This window comes from Priapulus caudatus, unplaced genomic scaffold (assembly GCF_000485595.1).
Source record: "Priapulus caudatus unplaced genomic scaffold, Priapulus_caudatus-5.0.1 Scaffold768, whole genome shotgun sequence".
Classification (NCBI taxonomy): Eukaryota; Metazoa; Priapulida; class Priapulimorpha; order Priapulimorphida; family Priapulidae; genus Priapulus; species Priapulus caudatus.
The window spans coordinates 18,300-36,326 of NW_014577829.1; the positions used below are offsets into that span (position 1 = coordinate 18,300).

Consider the following 18,027-nt stretch of genomic DNA (forward strand, 5'->3'; position numbering starts at 1 on the left):
TCAGGAGTTAATAAAGTCCGAACACCGAAGTCCGGTTAATGAAGTTCGTTTATTAACTCCTTAAAGACAATTTTGTCTTTATTAACTCCTGATATTTCCAAGATATTTCAGTAGGCTTTCGCGATGACAGGTCACAGTGACACAAAGTCTCAAAGAATAATTATTAGTATATTACACAAAATTGTTATTTTACTTTTAGTACAAAAATATTGTAAATGTAATTGTATTGTAATAATTGTATTTTTACTCTGTCTCTGTTCTTGTTGTTGTTTGTGCACAGGGCGTGCGTGCGGTGTACTTGTGAAGTTGTCACTGTTGTGTGTTGCAGATGAGCATTTGACCGATTTTACAGGTAATTATCGGCAATAATAGACGAAATAGAGTAGAGAAATAAGTAGCTCCAAGAAACGGTCTTTGCTAGGGTTAGAAGACCCTGTGTTAAGTGTGTATATATCTTTGTATATTAACGTTACTCGTTAGTCACACAGCCTAGCTGGTCGGGCTATAGCTCCAAGAAACGGTATTGCTAGGGTTAGAATACGACGTTGTATATTGACTATATATTGACGTTGTATATTGACGTTGTATATTGACGTTGTATATTGACGTTAGTCACACAGCCTGGTCGGGTTAGTTGGGCTAGTGAGTAAGTAGAGAAGCGCTCGAGAGATCCCGAGATAATACTGGACATCTCCGGTCGACGATTTTACCGCCCGCACCTCTTTCCGACGTTGCCTCTGCGACCGGCTGAGAAGCTAGCGAAATTTTTGATCGCATGCACCTAGTGCTGGCGACGTGCTCTCTAGGAAATTGCAGAAATTCAGCGAAATACTACTTCCGTCGGCAACTCTAGGTCACCCAGTAAAGCTGAAGTGGTCGTTGTCGTATATGTAGTACCCGAGGTGTTGGCGAGTATGTCGCTTACGCCTACACCCTAACCCTAACACCCTAACCATATCAGATGGTTACCTCGAGTACATATTATACGCCATTATACGACAACAACCATTCGTGCTCCAGTAAACTCCGTTTGTGTGTTTTCGCACATTTCGAATAATTTCTCAATTCCAACCAGGGAAATATCAGATTTGCGCATGCCCGTTCGCGCCGAAATTATAGAGCATGCAGCGAAATTATGAATTCAGATCATTCTCAGGCTATCCGACTATAGGGAAACGTGGTAAAATTCGGCGAGCACCTGTGTATCTGCGCATGCGCAATATCTCTCGATACAAAGAATATTTTGCTAAACTTGTGCATCTAAAATAGAGAAGAGTTATTTTAGCATAGGTTTATATGATAAGATTCCATCAGTAAACCTCTGTTAACAAATTGGAAGAACACCTTGCATATAAGGTGCCTGCTGCACATACCAGTCAGTACACAATCTGGCTACGTTAGTGGATATATATTTTGTGATAAATATGCATTCAATATGGTTAGGGGCTATCTCAGCATAGGTTTATCTGATAAATTCTTATCAGTAGACCTGCTTTTATAATTAGGAAATCGCCCTAGCCTGTAGGGTGCAAAACTACTACCTCCTGATACTTCATCCCCACCCGTCCCACCCCTTGCCTCCCTTGTTTTTCGCTCAGCCTCCTTTTTCTACCGCCTTCCGCTATCGTCCCTGTCGTCTTACCTCAGTCTCTCACTCCTCTCTACCTCAGCAAGTATACGTACAGTTTTCTTCAGTCCATACTGCTCGCCTAAAACTGTGCTCGCGCATGCGCAATATCCCCCAAGAAAGAGTATATTTTGCAAAACGTATGCATTTAAAATAGGAGGTATTCTAGCATAGGTTTATATGATAAGATCTCTTACCAGTAGATCTCTCTTAAGAAATAGGAAGAAGATCTTGTATGCAAGGTGCCCGCTGCATATACCAGTCAGTACTACACAATCTGACTACGTTAGTGGGTTAGCGCACGCGCAATATCTCACCACAGGTGACAGGAGTCATATTTTGTGATGAGTATGCATTTAATATGGTTAGGGGGTATCTCAGCATAGATTTATGTAATAAATTGTTATCAGTAGACTTGCGTTCATAAATAGGACAGCGGCCTAGCCTGTAAGGTGTCCAGTGTGAATATAATAGCTTGGCCGAAGAAAATTATCTTGGACTGTCAATGGCGACCAACGTCCGAGCGCCATTGTATGTACTAGCATAGGTGGGGAATCGTGGCAGGATGCTGAAGTTAGCAAAGTGAACTTTGTAGATCGGGTTTCACCATGCACACGTGGTGCAGTTCGAGCGTAAGAGATCAGTCGAAGAAAATTATCTTGGCTGTCACGAGCACCATTCCTATGTACATTCTATATGTATAGATAACGCCGATTCACTGATTTGAGAATGTAATACGCACATACACGAAGTGTAGTCGGAATATTACTTGGAGTAACAGACGTTTAAAAAATTAAATGTGTCCTACGATAATTTAGAATTTAATCTAGTGCCACAAGTAATGCTTTTTAAATCTATAATACTAATAGAAATTCTCGTCTGCTTATATTTCCAGCTATATAGATTACAGCACAAAAAGATGCAATTTAGTATCAAGAAAAGGTTTAATTTTCAATGACATGTAATATTTAATTCATGTGTCACTTGTGTACAGTTATCATACATCGAATTTTAAGCAATTCAGTGATCAGTTCAGCCATTACTAAAAAGTTTACAATGCTTGACATACTAACACATTTTTGATACCAGGCTTACACCTCTGCCTACACGGTTATCCCATAATATACAGTATCGCCAATTGCACACTTTACATTCTATGTATTACGTAAAGACGAACCAAGTTCTCACTGCATTTTCAGCCGAGTTATTATTAAAACCTGGCACCGTGTTAATAACGAAGAGTGCATTCAGCGGCACAGTTTTTCTCTATAAAATGGCCGTTATGTTGAACACACGGAGCGCAATTGGACCGACTGACATTCAGGTCCTTTCTTACATATACGGTTTCTGTCACGATACTGAACTTACGCTAGAGGTTGTACCCCATAGCATATTTTAGACAGGTTGCCGATTCATATATAAAATATACAAGTTTTCTTGCAATGTTACTTTTTACTAAAATGATGATTAAAATGTGTAATAACAAAGTGAATACCTTTACGGAAGAAAGGCTCGTGACACCACCAATCACCACATATTGACAAAGCAATCTCTCAACTCGATACTGACATAGTGCATCTCATGATCACTAGACGGAAAAAAGATACAATACAATATACAATACCTTTTCAACAAAACCATGTGAGGCACACAACACTCCACATGGATCTACTAGCAATCAACTGTACCAAAATTGCACTACGGTCAGTACTCACCAAACAGTGTTCATAAAACAATAACAACATTGCTACTACATGTACTATATATCTGTTCATGTAGGTAAACTACCGTGTCGCTTCTCTCCCTTTCTTGTGAGATATATTATACGTATATACATTTGATGTGGCTTGAAGAAAGTGAATTGCGTGTTGGTGTGTGCACTCAAGGCTGACCGCATGTTGTGTGTGACATATATATAGCACTTATTACATGCGACTGATCTGACAGCATTTAATAAACCCCACCCACCCCACCTAGAGAATAGTTTCATTGCAAAAACCTACATAAACACATTGCTTATGGTACTGCTGGGTCGAAATTACAAAAATTACATTAAATATTTGTAACTATAAACAGGCATACGATTACAAGTTTTTACATGTGATATCTTCATGATCCCATGCTACTGCTGTGTGATTTGTATTGATAATTGACACATTTCATAAAAAATTGAATCGAAGTAAACTCGTTAATATAGGAAGCATCCCAACAGTCCATGTGCAATCATGAGTGCACAAAAAATTCTACAGCACAACTCAGGTGTCAGAATATTAAATTAGGATTGTCTAGTTAAAAGTGGGTTGCATTGTCTACTTAGTTCACCTAATTTGACTACTTATGTCTTTTTACGAATTTATACTAATTCGCCAAACACAGACAAATAATATCCTCACACATCGAGCACGAATTTCATCTCGGTATGCAAAATATACTACATGAAAGTCACATGGGACGATCTACACTATTTACGATTTTTTGGTACTTTTACTACCAAAATATTTTTACTACTATTTTTACTACTTTTACTACCTTGAGTATGGTGTAGTAGTGAGGTGCAATCGGATCTAATTCTTCAAAGACTTGTTCATTTTGCCTTTCCTTTGCACGCACCACACCCACCCGTGTACACAACCTGTCACTTAATTTAAGTTAAATCATTTGTCAATATGTCAATTAGGCGTGTTCTATCGCGTAACCTTCGTAAAATTGCAACACTGTTGCACACACAATTAATTAGCATCAATTTCGCTTGTGAAACTACAGTGCAGACTTGCAAGTGTTAACCCCAATTGTACTTTCCCCATTCTAAAAGCCAACAACTGGTATTAACAGAGTATAAAAAAAGATACTCGTGTCCACACCTAATGATTTAGCAGTCATGATAATCACTGGATAGTTCTTGCTTGCTCTACTCACTATGTGAACACGTTTCTTTAGTGCATGATAGCAATGTATAATCAATAATTTAAACTGACAGGTCAAATACACTACATCCCTGATTCATATAAAAGGGGGGGGTAAATAACAACAAGATTTGCACATACACCAGAACGCACCTGCTTCTATACTGTAACCTTCTGGGCACCAGCGTCACAGGCATTACAAATGAAAGTTTACTTAAACAGTACTTATAAATCTGCAGTGTTTTCCAGAAAACAAAACTTGGCAACTGTTGTGTGTAGTGTGCTTTTGCCTAAAACTTAGAGAAAAAAACGTTTTAAAGTGGATCACGTACAATTTAATGTATTTATTGTACTAAGTGAAGGTTCTCTTTAGTAACTGTCTTTTGTACTCCTGTACACAACTGCACAACAGCATGTGATTAAAATGCCACAAAATGTCAAATGACATAGTATTCCTGCACGTGTAACGCTTTTAAAAAGCTCAATTGTCAATTTTGATAACATATCAATTGGCAGTGACACAGGTAGCAGGTAGCTGATTGTTAACAAATTAATATTAGCATCTAGTTTCGAAAACTTCGTCCGTGATGATGATGATGACGACTATGGTAGCTGTTGCCCTGGAAACCATTCGTGTTCGTGTTTCTTCCATAATTGTAATTACTATACCCATCTCCATGGCCTGTTCTGGGGCCACCACCCTGAAATTTCGCTGCGTGGTAGCCGTCACCGCGATGACTGTTACCATGACAACCGGTCCCTACTTGGTAGTGATTTCTTGAGCCGGACGGTGTTTGCCAGTGGTGGCTCCCAACCTGCTGCTTGAGCGTGGCTACCTTCTGAAACGGGTTCTCGCTCGCCGGCCGCTGCTCCAGCAGGGGGCGCTGCTTCACCTTCTTCGTCTTGCCGCAGTCGAGCTCCTCGTCGTGACCGTCGTCGTAGCGACGGCGCAGCTGCTGCTCGGCGATCTCCCGCTTGACGTCGAGGTCGACATGGCTGTCTCCCCCGTCCCAGCTAGACACGCCCACGCCGTAGCCGTGACTAGACTGACCAAGCAGCAGCTCCTCGACGCCGAGCGAGGGTCGAGCGGGCGCGCCGCTCCCCACCGCCGCCGCCGCCACACCCTCCTTCGCGTGCGCGTCCCAACTGTACGTCGGCACCTGAGCGTCGGGCTTGAGCTCAGTGGCGGCGGCAGCGGCAGGGAGCGCGTCGAGAGTGTCTGTGAGCACCGTCTCCTTCGTCTTCTCCACCCACTCCATCTTGAAGGAGGCTTCGCCGTCGTCGTCGTCGTCCTCGCTGCGCGCTTCCCGCTTCCGCCGCTCCTTCTCTTTCCGCCGCTTCTTCTTGTGCTTCTTGTGGCGCTTCCTCACCGACGCCTCGTCGTCGTCCGCGCGCGACTCGCTCGCGCACTCGCCGCCCTCCTCCCCCGGCGACCGGCTCCTCTGCCGCTTCCTCTTCTTGTGCTTCTTGCCGCCTGCTTCAGCGTCGTCGCCGTTCCGACGCTTCTTCTTCCGGTGCCGCGTGTCGTCGCTTTCAGACGACTGCGTCTCGGTAGGTTTCTCGCTGCTCGAGTTTCTCTTGCACAGCTTCAGCCGGATGCTGCTCTGCCGCGAGTCCGAATCCGACGCGTGCCCGCTCGACAACCGCTCGCTGCCGCCGGCCGACGACGACGCATCGCACGCGCCCCGGCTCTGCTCCTGCTCCTCGTTCTTCTCCTCGTCCGGGGGAGCCCCCGCGGCGGGGGGCTGCGGCGCGGCGGGCGCCGGCTTTGTGTCCGCCTCGATCGTCCAGCCCGCGCTGAGCGAGTACTCGCGGCTAGCGGCGGCGGCCTTGCGCGGCGAGCCGTCCGACACCGTCCACTCGGTCGTCGAGTTCACACTCCAGTTGCTGCCCTGCGACGACGGCGAGACGAGGTTGTGGTCGGTGACGATCCACTGAGAGGTGGCGCGCACGGGCGGCGTGCCGTTACGCAGCGGGCTGCACAGGGCGACGTGCTGCACCGTGATGGGACTCGACACGCTGCGCGCCGCCGGGACGTTGCCGCTCTGCTTCGCTCCCAGCGGCGACTTCACCGCCAGCTGGAGGTCGGGATACGGCCGGTTCCCCTCGCGCAGTCCGCTCGGCAGCTTGTCCGTCTTGCCGGCCTTCGGCGACGCCGCCGCCTCCCTCGGCTTGCGCTTCACGGCCTCCTTGTTCTCGGCGTCCGAGTCATTGTCGGACGACGACTGCTCGGGGTACGGCACGAGCGGGTTGAGCTTGGCGGCGGCGGCGTCGGCGGGGTCCGCCTTGCTGGTGTTCGCGACCACCTTGCCCTGCTTGATGTGCATCACGATGCGTGGTTTCACGAGCTCAGTGTGCGGCTTGATGCCGAACGAGATCTTCTCGCGTGCGAGCGGCGACGACGACGGCGTCACCTTTGGCTTCGGTGAATTCTCCGGCGCCGACTTCGGCGGAACCTTCTGCTGCGCGGGCGGAGAGAGCGCCTGCCGAGGGACAGGGCTACCCATGTCGACCCGCGCGCGTTTCGCCGCCTCATTGATCGTCAGTCCCTGCGGCAGCCGCGGCCCGATGAAGCTGCCCTTCGCTGGCGACGCCGGCGGCGCTGCCACTGCCTTAGCGTCCGGCCTCGCTTCCGCGCCGGGCTTCTGCGCGGCGTCAGCGGCGCCGGAGTGCGAGATCTCGCCGTTGAGCCGCGGCTGCGCCGAGTCGCGCACGTAGAACAGCAGGTAGGCCTCGGGCCGATTGAGCACGTTCGTGTTCTTCATGTCGCGCACGATCGTGTCGTTGAACACGTGCCAGACGCCGTTGGGTGCCTTCGCGTACGCGTAGTAGTGCCCGCTGTGGATGCCGCCGCCGCTGTGGCACACGATGCCGTAGAGACTGTAGAGCACGGGCGGGCCGTCCCGCCTGCTCATGTACGGTCGCAGGTCGAGCTGCTCGGGGTAGTGCACCATGTCGTGCACCTTGCGGCCGTCGAATCGCGCATACTCGAACCGCTTCAGCTGCAGCGTGAGAACGCTCGGCGCGTGGAACACCGTGAAGCGCTTCTGCGCCGTCACCTTGCACGCGCAGTGCCGGCAGTCGTACGCGTTCTCCTTCTGCAGCAGCTCCGGCTGCACGAAGCGTTCGAGCGCGCGCTGCACCGAGTTCGCGACTTTAATGTCGAGGCTGATATCGAGGAAGTGGTCGTACGTGTTCGACTTGGCGCGGCACTTGAGGCACTGCACCTGCGAGCGATGGTAGCCGCCGAAGATCTGGTTGATGACGGTCGTCTCGCGGCTGAAGCGGTCGAGATCGCGAGGCTGACCGGCGAGACAGTTCTTCTGCGCGACGTCGAGAACGTAGCGGAGGAACTCGTGCGCGTCCTCCTGCCGGCCGAAGCGGAAATGCTTCGCGATCTGACGCAGTCGCGCGATGATCATCTGCGGTCGGATGACGTGCCCCGAATGCGAGAGCGCGCGTTTCATGTGGTTCTGAAGGTCGCAGAGGACGCAGAAGCCGACGACGTGGCACTGCTGGCCGTGCTCGCCCGACAGCAGGTAGTGCGTCAGCGGCGGCGTGTACGTCAGGCACTGCAGCACCGCGTTCAGAAAGCACGTGTTGCCGGCGTTCTCGAGGCCGGCGCCGACGCGCAGCACGTGCGTCCACGTCATCCGCAGCTTCTCGGCCGCGTACAGCGTGCAGCGAGGCTTCAGCGGCGCCTCCTCCCCGTGCTCCTTCCCCGCCATCTTCTCCTTCTTCGCGGCGTTCACATCGCGGACGCCGCTGCTGCCCGCATTCAGCGGCTTGTACTTCATGCGCAGGTGCTGCAGGTGCGAAAACTGCTCGCCGGCCTTCTCAAAGTCGATGCTGGTGAGAAGGACTTTCTTCGAGGCAGCGACCAGCCTTTCCTCGAGCGAGGTCTCCTTGATGGAACCGCGTAGGGCCTCGCTTATAGCCTCATGGATCCCAAGCACAGAGTTCGCTGGCATAATACACAACGATCGTGGGCCACGCTTACGAGTAGAGTGAAACCGATTCTTACTCGTGCGTATGAAGTCGCACGCACACCTATGATGTCTCACACCTGTAAGAGAAAGAACGTGTATTTTAATTAAAATGCTCACAGTCTCACAGATCAACTGATGACATGAGACAACTTTCATGTGTGTAACCTGTAACGCCTTTACTAGAACTTTGATCTAGCCTGATCCTTAATTTTAATATATGGATTATTCTTCATGTAAAAAAGCCATGGCAATAATGGAAATGTCTTCATTAGTTTCACTGGACATTGACCTTGCCATTTTCATATGTACATATATAGGCTCAGGGGTAGAAATTAGTTTGAAAATTTACAGGCCAGCCAGGTCTGTAGGTATGGGTTTTTACAGGCCCGCCAGGCAAACTTTACAGGCCGGGGACGGTTTTACATGCTGGGGGTTGATTTTTCTAAACGGCACCGTCGGCTTGCTAGTATTATAAATGTCAGCCTGAGCCTAATATATCAACGGCCATCAGACCGAAAGACCCTCCTTAGAAGATTAAAATTGATCCGCATGAAGGCTGATGAAGTATATATACAATACATATGAAAAATTAATAGACTAGAGCCAACTCATTATATATATCAAATCAAATAATGCCATTAACTTACTATAGCGACATAGTTACGGCAATTAAGAAAATTGGACGAGAGCATGCGACTTGTAAGAGATGAGAAATGAGCAAAATGATTATCTCTTGCTATCTTTGGTTTATATTGCACATAAATAGTGTACATATAGCCTTATAGGTTCACATAATAAATGAACATTTTGTTGCTGCCCTACCAGAGGGGTAAGTTTATGTATTATTAATGTAAGGAGCTATGCATCCCTCTTACTCTTTATATATAATCCACAATATATTAAAGCAAGCTAGGGGAATGTCAAAACACGATGTGAAGTGGTTTCGAACACGAGGAGGTGGAAATCAAGCACAAAAACCAAACAGTGAACTTCAACACCTTCATTCTAAAAATCAAAATTTTATCTTAATAAATTTAAAACCCATTTAATAAAGCTACTATTATCAATATATTAAGCTAAAACAATAAAATAAAATGCATACTAAGTTTTATTGAAATAATCATTAAAAATGAAACACACACACACATACTAATTACTAATAGTAATACTAATTATTACTATGTCTGTACTATTACTAATAGTAATACTAATAGTAATACTATTACTAGTCTATAGCCTAGTCATCGAGTGTCACACGCAGTGCATACGCACACTTTTACTAGTTTAGGCTTACAACGCCTTATAAGTTATATAAACATTGTTACTTATATTTCTGGTCGCATATTTACGCACAATTAATTACGGCATATATAAGACGTTTACAAATTACAATAAACCCTTGAAGGGTCTTACGAATGACAATCCTATCCGTTTCGGCGTTTGGACATCCGACAGGAAAACAGTGACGTCGATGTGTAATCAGTGTATCATTGAAATAATGAGCACTGGATATCGCAGACAATTAAATATAAACAAATATATTATACATTAACCAATAAATATGCATACCTTTCCTGGTTCGACAAACGCGCAAAGACTATCAGTAAACTCATTAGTCCAAGCAACGCAGATCGCGATATTTAATGGCACACATGAAAGCGGCCATATTGGAAAGGAAATGGCGATTGCTCCTGATAATCAGAACTCGCTTGCGCGCAAGCGAACAACTAGCAAGCCCGTTGTGTCTCAGAGGTTCAAGCGGCGTGCTCTGACATTTAAAAGTCGGCCGCCGGGCGGACTCGAGTAGCGTGAACTCTCTTCTAACCGGTTCATCACCGGCTCGCGTATCTTTTTCTGCATGCATGAATCGACATCAATATAAAGCTGGTCATTCAGAGGTCAGAGGTCCCTAGCACTAGCAGCTGACTGCTGGCATCGCCTCACATCTTTTAGGTGAGTGGGAAAATATTATGTGGGAGGCCTATATTTTCCGTCCAGGCGATTAGTACTGGGATGTAGCACTGGCAGCAAGAACAAGCGGCCCAAGGATAGAGAACATGGGTCCCAATAAAACCAATGTGCGTAACCCTAACCCTAACCCTAATTTTAACCCTAACCCTATCCATAACCCTAACCATAACCCTAACCTATTATATTGATATAATATTATATTTATATTGATGTAAATGACATTGGTTTTATTGGGACCCATGTTCTCTATCCTTGAACCGAACAGGCCCGCACGTACAGCACACACGCGGCCATAACCCGACCAGGCTGTGTGACTAACGTCAATACACCGGTATTCTAACCCTAGCAATACCGTTTCTTGGAGCTAACGCGGCCATTGACTTACTATAATATAACAACTTTGTTGCTGTTGTTGTTGTTGTTGTTGTTGTTGTTGTTGTTGTTGTTGTTATATTATAGTCAATGGCCGCGTGTGGGCTGTACGTGCGGGCTTGTTCTTGCTGCCAGTGGGATGTAGAGCTTTACGACTACGACTCCGAGGAAGAAAGATACGCCAATGCCGCTGAAATGCGCCTCCACGATACCACGATCCACGATACATAGTTTTATTATTAATTTATAATTATAATATTAATAGAGTTATATCTCTCCGGCTTATAGTTATATCTCTCTTACACATCACTAGGAATAGTACTGTTACTTTTACTTTTAGCTTCTGCAGTTTCGTACGTCCTTTTCGTGGAGTTGTTATGCTCTAGAGTGTAAATAAAGAAAAGGTAGTAAATACAATTTGTATTTATACTATTAGTATTACTATCATCATTTCACGACTAAAATGGTCTATTTCAGTATTTGCCCCCTAACTGTAAGTTCTCATGCTGTGAATGTGATGTACTTCAGCTCCTGGATAATGGATTCATGATATAATTAAAATCTGAACCTAATTTGCAACATCCCGTGAATCCCCCGACATGTCTTAATTTTCAGCTGTGTTTACTATTCACAGTCCCAACACAGTCATGCTGTCTTTTGACAAGTTTATGACTGATGTATACATTTATGAACTGATCGAGATGTATGTCTGATTGATCTGGATGTATTAATTGGGACTGCTTATGGCTAGTGTAACTGATGACATGCAATTAGTATAGCCCCTTCCTGGGTCCGCCTCCATCTGTCCATAAATGACATGCCTTCTGAAATGCCCAATGAGAACCCTGGTTAAAAAGTCAAGAAAGATACAGTTATCATACATCGAATTTTAAGCAATGTCAGTGAATCAGTTTCACCATTACTAAAAAGTTGACAATGCTTGACATACAACACATTTTTGATACCAGGCTTACACCTCTGCCTACACGGTTATCCCATAATAAACAGTATCGCCAATTGCACACTTTACATTCTATGTATTACGTAAAAGACGAACCAAGTTCTCACTGCATTTTCAGGCGGAGTTATTATTAAAACCTGGCACCGTGTTAATAACGAAGCAGGTGCATTCAGCGGCAGTTTTGCTCTATAAAAATGGCCGTTAGTTGAACACACGGAGCGCAATTGAACCGACTGACATTCAGGTCCTTTCTTACATATACGGTTTCTGTCACGATACTGAACTTACGGCTAGAGGTTGTACCCCTAGCATATTTTAAACAGGTTGCCGATTCATATATAAAATATAACAAGTTTTCTTGCAATGTTTACTTGTTACTAAAAATGATGATTAAAAGTGTAATAAACAAAGTGAAATACCTTACGGAAGAAAGGCTCGTGACACCACCAATACAACCATATATGACAAAGCAATCTCTCAACTCGATACGACCATAGTGCATCTCAATGATCACTAAACGGAAAAAAGATACAATACAAATATACAATACCTTTCAACAAAAACATGTGAGGCACAACAACACTCCACATGGATCTACTAGCAATCAACTGTACCAAAATTGCACTACGGTCAGTACTCACCGCAAAACAGTGATTCATAAAAACAATAACAACATTGCTACACATGTGCTATATACTGTTCATGTAGGTAAACTAAACCAGGTCGCTTTCTCTCCCTTTCTTGTGAAGATATATTATCGTAAATAACATTTTGATGTGGCTTGAAGAAAGTGAATTGCGTGTTGGTGTGTGCACTCAAGGCTGACCGCATGTTGTGTGTAGACATATATATATATCACTTATATACATGCGACTGATCCGACAGCATTTAATGACCCCACCCACCCACCTAGAGAATAGTTTCATTGCAAAAACCTACATAAACACAATTGCTTATGGTACTGCCTGGTGTCGAAATTACAAAAATTACATTAAATATTTGTAACTATAAACAGGCAATACGCTTACAAGTTTACATGTGATATCTTCATGATCCCATGACTACTGCTGTGTGATTTGTATTGATAAATTAACACATTTCATAAAAAATTGAATTCGAAAGAAAACTCGTTAATATAAGGAAGCATCCGCAACAGTCCATGTGCAATCATGATGAAAGTGCACAAAAAATTCTAACAGCACAAACTCGGGTGTCAGAATATTAAATTAGGATTGTCTAGTTAAAAGTGGGTTGCATTGTCTACTTAGTTCACCTAATTTTGACATACTTATGTCTTTTTACGAATTTAAACATTCGCCAAACACGGACATAAATAACATCCTCACACATCGAGCACGAATTTCATCTCGGTGCAAAAATATACTACATGAAAGTCACATGGGACGATCTACACTATTTTACGATTTTTTGGTACTTTTACTACCAAAAATATTTTTACTACTATTTTTTACTACTTTTACTACCTTGAGTAGTAGTGAGGTGCAATCGGATCTAAATTCTTCAAAGACTGTTCATATTTTGCCTTTCCTTTGCACGGACCACACCCACCCGTGTACACAAACCTGTCACTTAATTTAAGTTAAATCATTGTCAATATGTCAATTAGGCGAGTTCTATCGCATAACCTTCGTAAAATTGCAACACTGTTGCAACACCGCAATTAATTAGCATCAATTTCGCTTGTGAAACTACAGTGCAGACTTGCAAGTGTTAACCCCAATTGTACTTTCCCATTCTTAAAAGCCAACAACTGCGTATTAACAGAGTATAAAAAAAGATACTCGTGCCCACACCTAATGATTTAGCAGTCATTGATAATCACTTGGAATAGTTCTTGCTTGCTCTACTCACATAATGTAAACACGTTTCTTTAAGTGGCATGATAGCGCAATGTATAATCAATAATTTAAACTGACAGGTCAAATACACTAGCATCTCCATCGATTCATATAAAAAGGGGGGGGGGTAAATAACAACAAGATTTGCACATACACCAGAACGCACACTGCTTCTATAACTGTAACCTTCTGGGCACCAGCGTCACAGGCATTACAAATGAAAGTTACTTAAACAGTAACTTATGAATCTGCAGTGTTTTCCAGAAAACAAAACTTGCAACTGTTTGTGTAGTGTGCTTTTGCCTAAAACTTAGAGAGAAAAAACGTTTTAAAGTGAGATCACGTACAATTTAATGTATTATTGTACTAAGTGGAAGGTTCTCTTTAGTAACTGTCTTTTGTACTCCTGTACACAACTGCACACACAGCATGTGATTAAAATGCCACAAAATGTCAAATGACATAGTATTCCTGCACGATGTAACGCTTTTAAAAAGCTCAATTGTCAATTTGATAACATATCAATTGGCAGTGACAACAGGTAGCAGGTAGCTGATTGTTAACAAATTAATATTAGTATCTAGTTCGAAAACTCGTCGCGTGATGATGATTGATGAACGACTATGGTAGCTGTTGCCCCTGGAACGCATTCGTGTCGTGTTTTCTCCATAATTGTAATTACTATAACGCCATCTCCATGGCTGTTCTGGGGCCACCACCCTGAAATTTTCGGCTGGCGTGGTAGCCGCACCACATGACTGTTTACCATGACAACCGTCCGCTACTTGGTAGTGATTTCTTGAGCCGGATCGGTTTGCCAGTGGTGGGCTCCCCAACCTGCTGCTTCGAGCGTGGCTACCTTCTGAAACGGGTTCTCGCTCGCCGGCCGCTGCTCCAGCAGGGGGCGCTGCTTCACCTTCTACGTCTTGCCGGCAGTCGAGCTCTTCGTCGTGACCGTCGTCGTAGGCGACGGCGCAGCTGCTGCTGCGGCGATCTCGCGCTTGACTTCGAGGTCGACATGGCTGTCCTCCCCCGTCCCAGCCTAACACGCCCACGGCCGTACGACGTGACTAGACTGACCAAGCAGCAGCTCTCTCGACGCCGCAGCGAGGGTCGAGCGGGCGCGCCGCTCCACACCGCTCGCCGCGCACACGCCTCCTTCGCGTGCGCGTCCAACTGTACGTCGGCACCCTGAGCGTCGGGCTTGAGCTCAGTGGCGGCGGCGGCGGCAGGGAGCGCCGTCGAGAGTGTCTGTGAGCACCGTCTCCTTCGTCTTCTCCACCCACTCCATCTTGAAGGAGGCTTCGCCGTCATCGTCGTGCGTCCTCGCTGCGCGCTTCCCGCTTCGCCGCTCCTTCTCTTTTCCGCCGCTTCTTCTTGTGCTTCTGTGGCCTTCTCACCGACGCCTCGTCGTCGTCCGCCGCGGACTCGCTCGCGCACTCGCCGCCCTCCTCCCCCGGCCGACCGCTCCTCTGCGCTTCTCTTCTTGTGCTTCTTGCCGCCTGCTCAGCTCGTCGCCGTTCCGACGCTTCTTCTTCCGGTGCCGGCGTGTCGTCGCTTTCAGACGACTGCGTCTCGTAGGTTTCTCGCTGCTCGAGTTTCTCTTGCACAGCTTCAGCCGATGCCTGCTCTGCGCGAGTCCGATGTCCGACGCGTGCCCGCTCGACAACCGCTCGCTGCCGCCGGCCGACGACGACGCTCGGCACGCACCCCGGCTCTGCTCCTGCTCCTCGTTTTTTCGTCCGGGGAGCCCCGCGGCGGGGGGCTGCGGCGCGGCGGGCGCCGGCTTAGAGTGTCCGCCTCGATCGTCCAGGCCGCCGCTGAGGCGAGTACTCGCGGCTAGCGCGGCGGCCTTGCGCGGCGAGCCGTCCGATCCGCCACTCGTCGTCGAGTTCACCTCCAGTTGCTGCCTGCGACGACGGCGAAGACAGGTTGTGGTCGTGACGATCCACTGAGAGGTGCGCGCACACGGCGGCCGTGCCGTTACGCAGCGGGCTGCACAGGGCGACGTGCTGCACCGTGATGGGACTCGACACGCTGCGCGCCCGCCGGACGTTGCCGCTCTGCTTCGCTCCCAGCGGCGACTTCACCGCCAGCTGAGGTCGGGATACGGCCGTTCCCTCGCGCAGTCCGCTCGGGCGCTTGTCCGTCTGCCGGCCTTCGGCGACGGCCGCCGCCTCCCTCGGCTTGCGCTTCACGGCCTCCTTGTTCTCGCGTCCGAGTCTTGTCGGACGACGACTGCTGGGTACGGCACGAGCGGTTGAGCTTGGCGGGCGGGCGGCGTCGGCGGCGGCGGCGGGGTCCCGCCTTCTGGTGTTGCGACCAACCTTGCCCTGCTTGATGTGCATCACGATGCGTGGTTTCACGAGCTCAGGTGCGGCTTGATGCCGAACGAGATCTTCTGCGCGTGCGAGCGGCGACGACGACGGCGTCACCTTTGCTTCGGTGAATTCTCCGGCGCCGACTTCGGCGGAACCTTCTGCTGCCGCGGCGGAGAGAGCGCCTGCGAGGGACAGGGCTACCCATGTCGACCCGCGCGCGTTCGCCGCCTCATTGATCGTCAGTCCCTGCGGCAGCCGCGGCCCGATGAAGCTGCCCTTCGCGGGACGCCGGCGGCGCTGCACTGCCTTAGCGTCCGGCCTCGCTCTGCCCGGCGTTCTGCGCAGGCGTCGGCGGCCCGGAGTGCGAGATCTCGCCGTTGAGCCGCGGCTGCGCCGAGCCGCGCACGTAGAACAGCAGGTAGGCCTCGGGCCGATTGAGCACGTTCGTGTTCTTCATGTCGCGCACGATCGTGTCGTTGAACACGTGCCAGACGCCGTTGGGGCCTTCGCGTACGCGTAGTAGTGCCCGCTGTGGATGCGCCGCCGCTGTGGCACACGATGCCGTAGAGACTGTAGAGCACGGGCGGGCCGTCCCGCTGCTCATGTACGGTCGCAGGTCGAGCTGCTCGGGGTAGTGCACCATGTCGTGCACTTGCGGCCGTCGAATCGCGCATACTCGAACCGCTTCAGCTGCAGCGTGAGAACGCTCGGCGCGTGGAACACCGTGAAGCGCTTCTGCGCCGTCACCTTACACGCGCAGTGCCGGCAGTCGTACGCGTTCTGCTTCTGCAGCAGCTCCGGCTGACGAAGCGTCGAGCGCGCGCTGCACCGAGTCGCGACATTTATGTCGAGGCTGATATCGAGGAAGTGGTCGTACGTGTTCGACTTGGCGCGGCACTTGAGGCACTGCACCTGCGAGCGATGGTAGCCGCCGAAGATCTGGTTGATGACGGTCGTTAGGCAGCTGAAGCGGTCGAGATCGCGAGGCTGACCGCGAGACAGTTCTTCTGCGCGACGTCGAGAACGTAGCGGAGGAACTCGTGCGCGTCTCCTGCCGGCCGAAGCGGAAATGCTTCGCGATCTGACGCAGTCGCGCGATGATCATCTGCGGTCGGATGACGTGCCCAAATGCGAAAGCGCGCGTTTCATGTGGTTCTGAAGGTCGCAGAGGACGCAGAAGCCGACGACGTGGCACTGCGGCCGTGCTCGCCGACAGCAGGTAGTGCGTTCAGCGGCGGGTGTACGTCAGGCACTGCAGCACCGCGTTCAGAAAGCACGTGTTGCCGGCGTTCTCGAGGCCGGCGCCACGCGAGCACGTGCGTCCACGTCATCCGCAGCTTCTCGGCCGCGTACAGCGTGCAGCGAGGCTTCAGCGGCGCCTCCTCCCCGTGCTCGCTTCCCCGCCATCTCTCCTTCCTTCGCGGCGTTCACATCGCGGACACGCCGCTGCTGCCCGCATTCAGCGGCTTGTACTTCATGGCGCAGGTCTGCAGGTGCGAAAACTGCTCGGCCGGCCTCTCAAGTCGATGCTGGTGAGAAGAGCTTTCTTCGAGGCAGCGACCAGCCTCTCCTCGAGCGAGTCTCCTTGATGGAACCGCGTAGGCGCTCGCTTATAGCCTCATGGATCCCAAGCACAGAGTTCGGCTGGCATAAATACACAACGATCGTGGCCACGCTTACGAGTAGGTGAAACCGATTCTTACTCAGTGCGTATGACACCTGTAAGAGAAAGAACATGTATTTTAATTAAATGCTCACAGATCAACTGATGACAATGAGACAACTTTCATGTGTGTAACCTGTAACGCCTTTACTAGAATTTGATCTAGCCTGATCCTTAATTTTAATATATGGATTATTCTTCATGTAAAAAAGCCATGGCAATAATGGAAATTCTTCATTAGTTTCACTGGACATTGACCTTGCCATTTTCATATGTACATATATAGGCTCAGGGGTAGAAATTTAGTTTGAAAATTTACAGGCCAGCCAGGTCTGTAGGTATGGGTTTTATAACCAGGCCC

General features: G+C 48.4%; 2 protein-coding genes and 1 pseudogene across 2 annotated transcripts in view; 1 reads left to right on the plus strand and 2 right to left on the minus strand.

Annotated features, from left to right (window-relative positions):
• Positions 1-2,552: 2,552 nt before the first annotated feature.
• On the minus strand, positions 2,553-10,230 carry LOC106813407 (ubiquitin carboxyl-terminal hydrolase 36-like). The gene is made up of 2 exons (XM_014817542.1): positions 10,089-10,230; positions 2,553-8,596 (listed from the first exon to the last, which is right to left on the minus strand). Exon 2 carries the CDS (start codon positions 8,499-8,501, stop codon positions 5,094-5,096), a length of 3,408 nt encoding a protein of 1,135 aa, XP_014673028.1. The 5' UTR covers positions 8,502-8,596; positions 10,089-10,230; the 3' UTR covers positions 2,553-5,093.
• A 218-nt stretch (positions 10,231-10,448) lies between these two features.
• LOC106813410 overlaps positions 10,449-18,027 on the plus strand; it is a 25,546-nt gene continuing 17,967 nt past the window's right edge. The window contains exon 1 of the mRNA XM_014817543.1: positions 10,449-10,472. The gene's annotated coding sequence lies outside the window, so the exon portion shown is untranslated. The remainder of the gene's footprint in view (positions 10,473-18,027) is intronic.
• Positions 16,311-17,312, minus strand: LOC106813409 (annotated as a pseudogene).

What these genes read in the sequence shown, in the direction of transcription:
- LOC106813407 (XM_014817542.1), bottom strand. Translation starts at nt 8,501, where the DNA reads ATGCCAGCGAACTCTGTGCTTGGGATCCATGAGGCTATAAGCGAGGCC.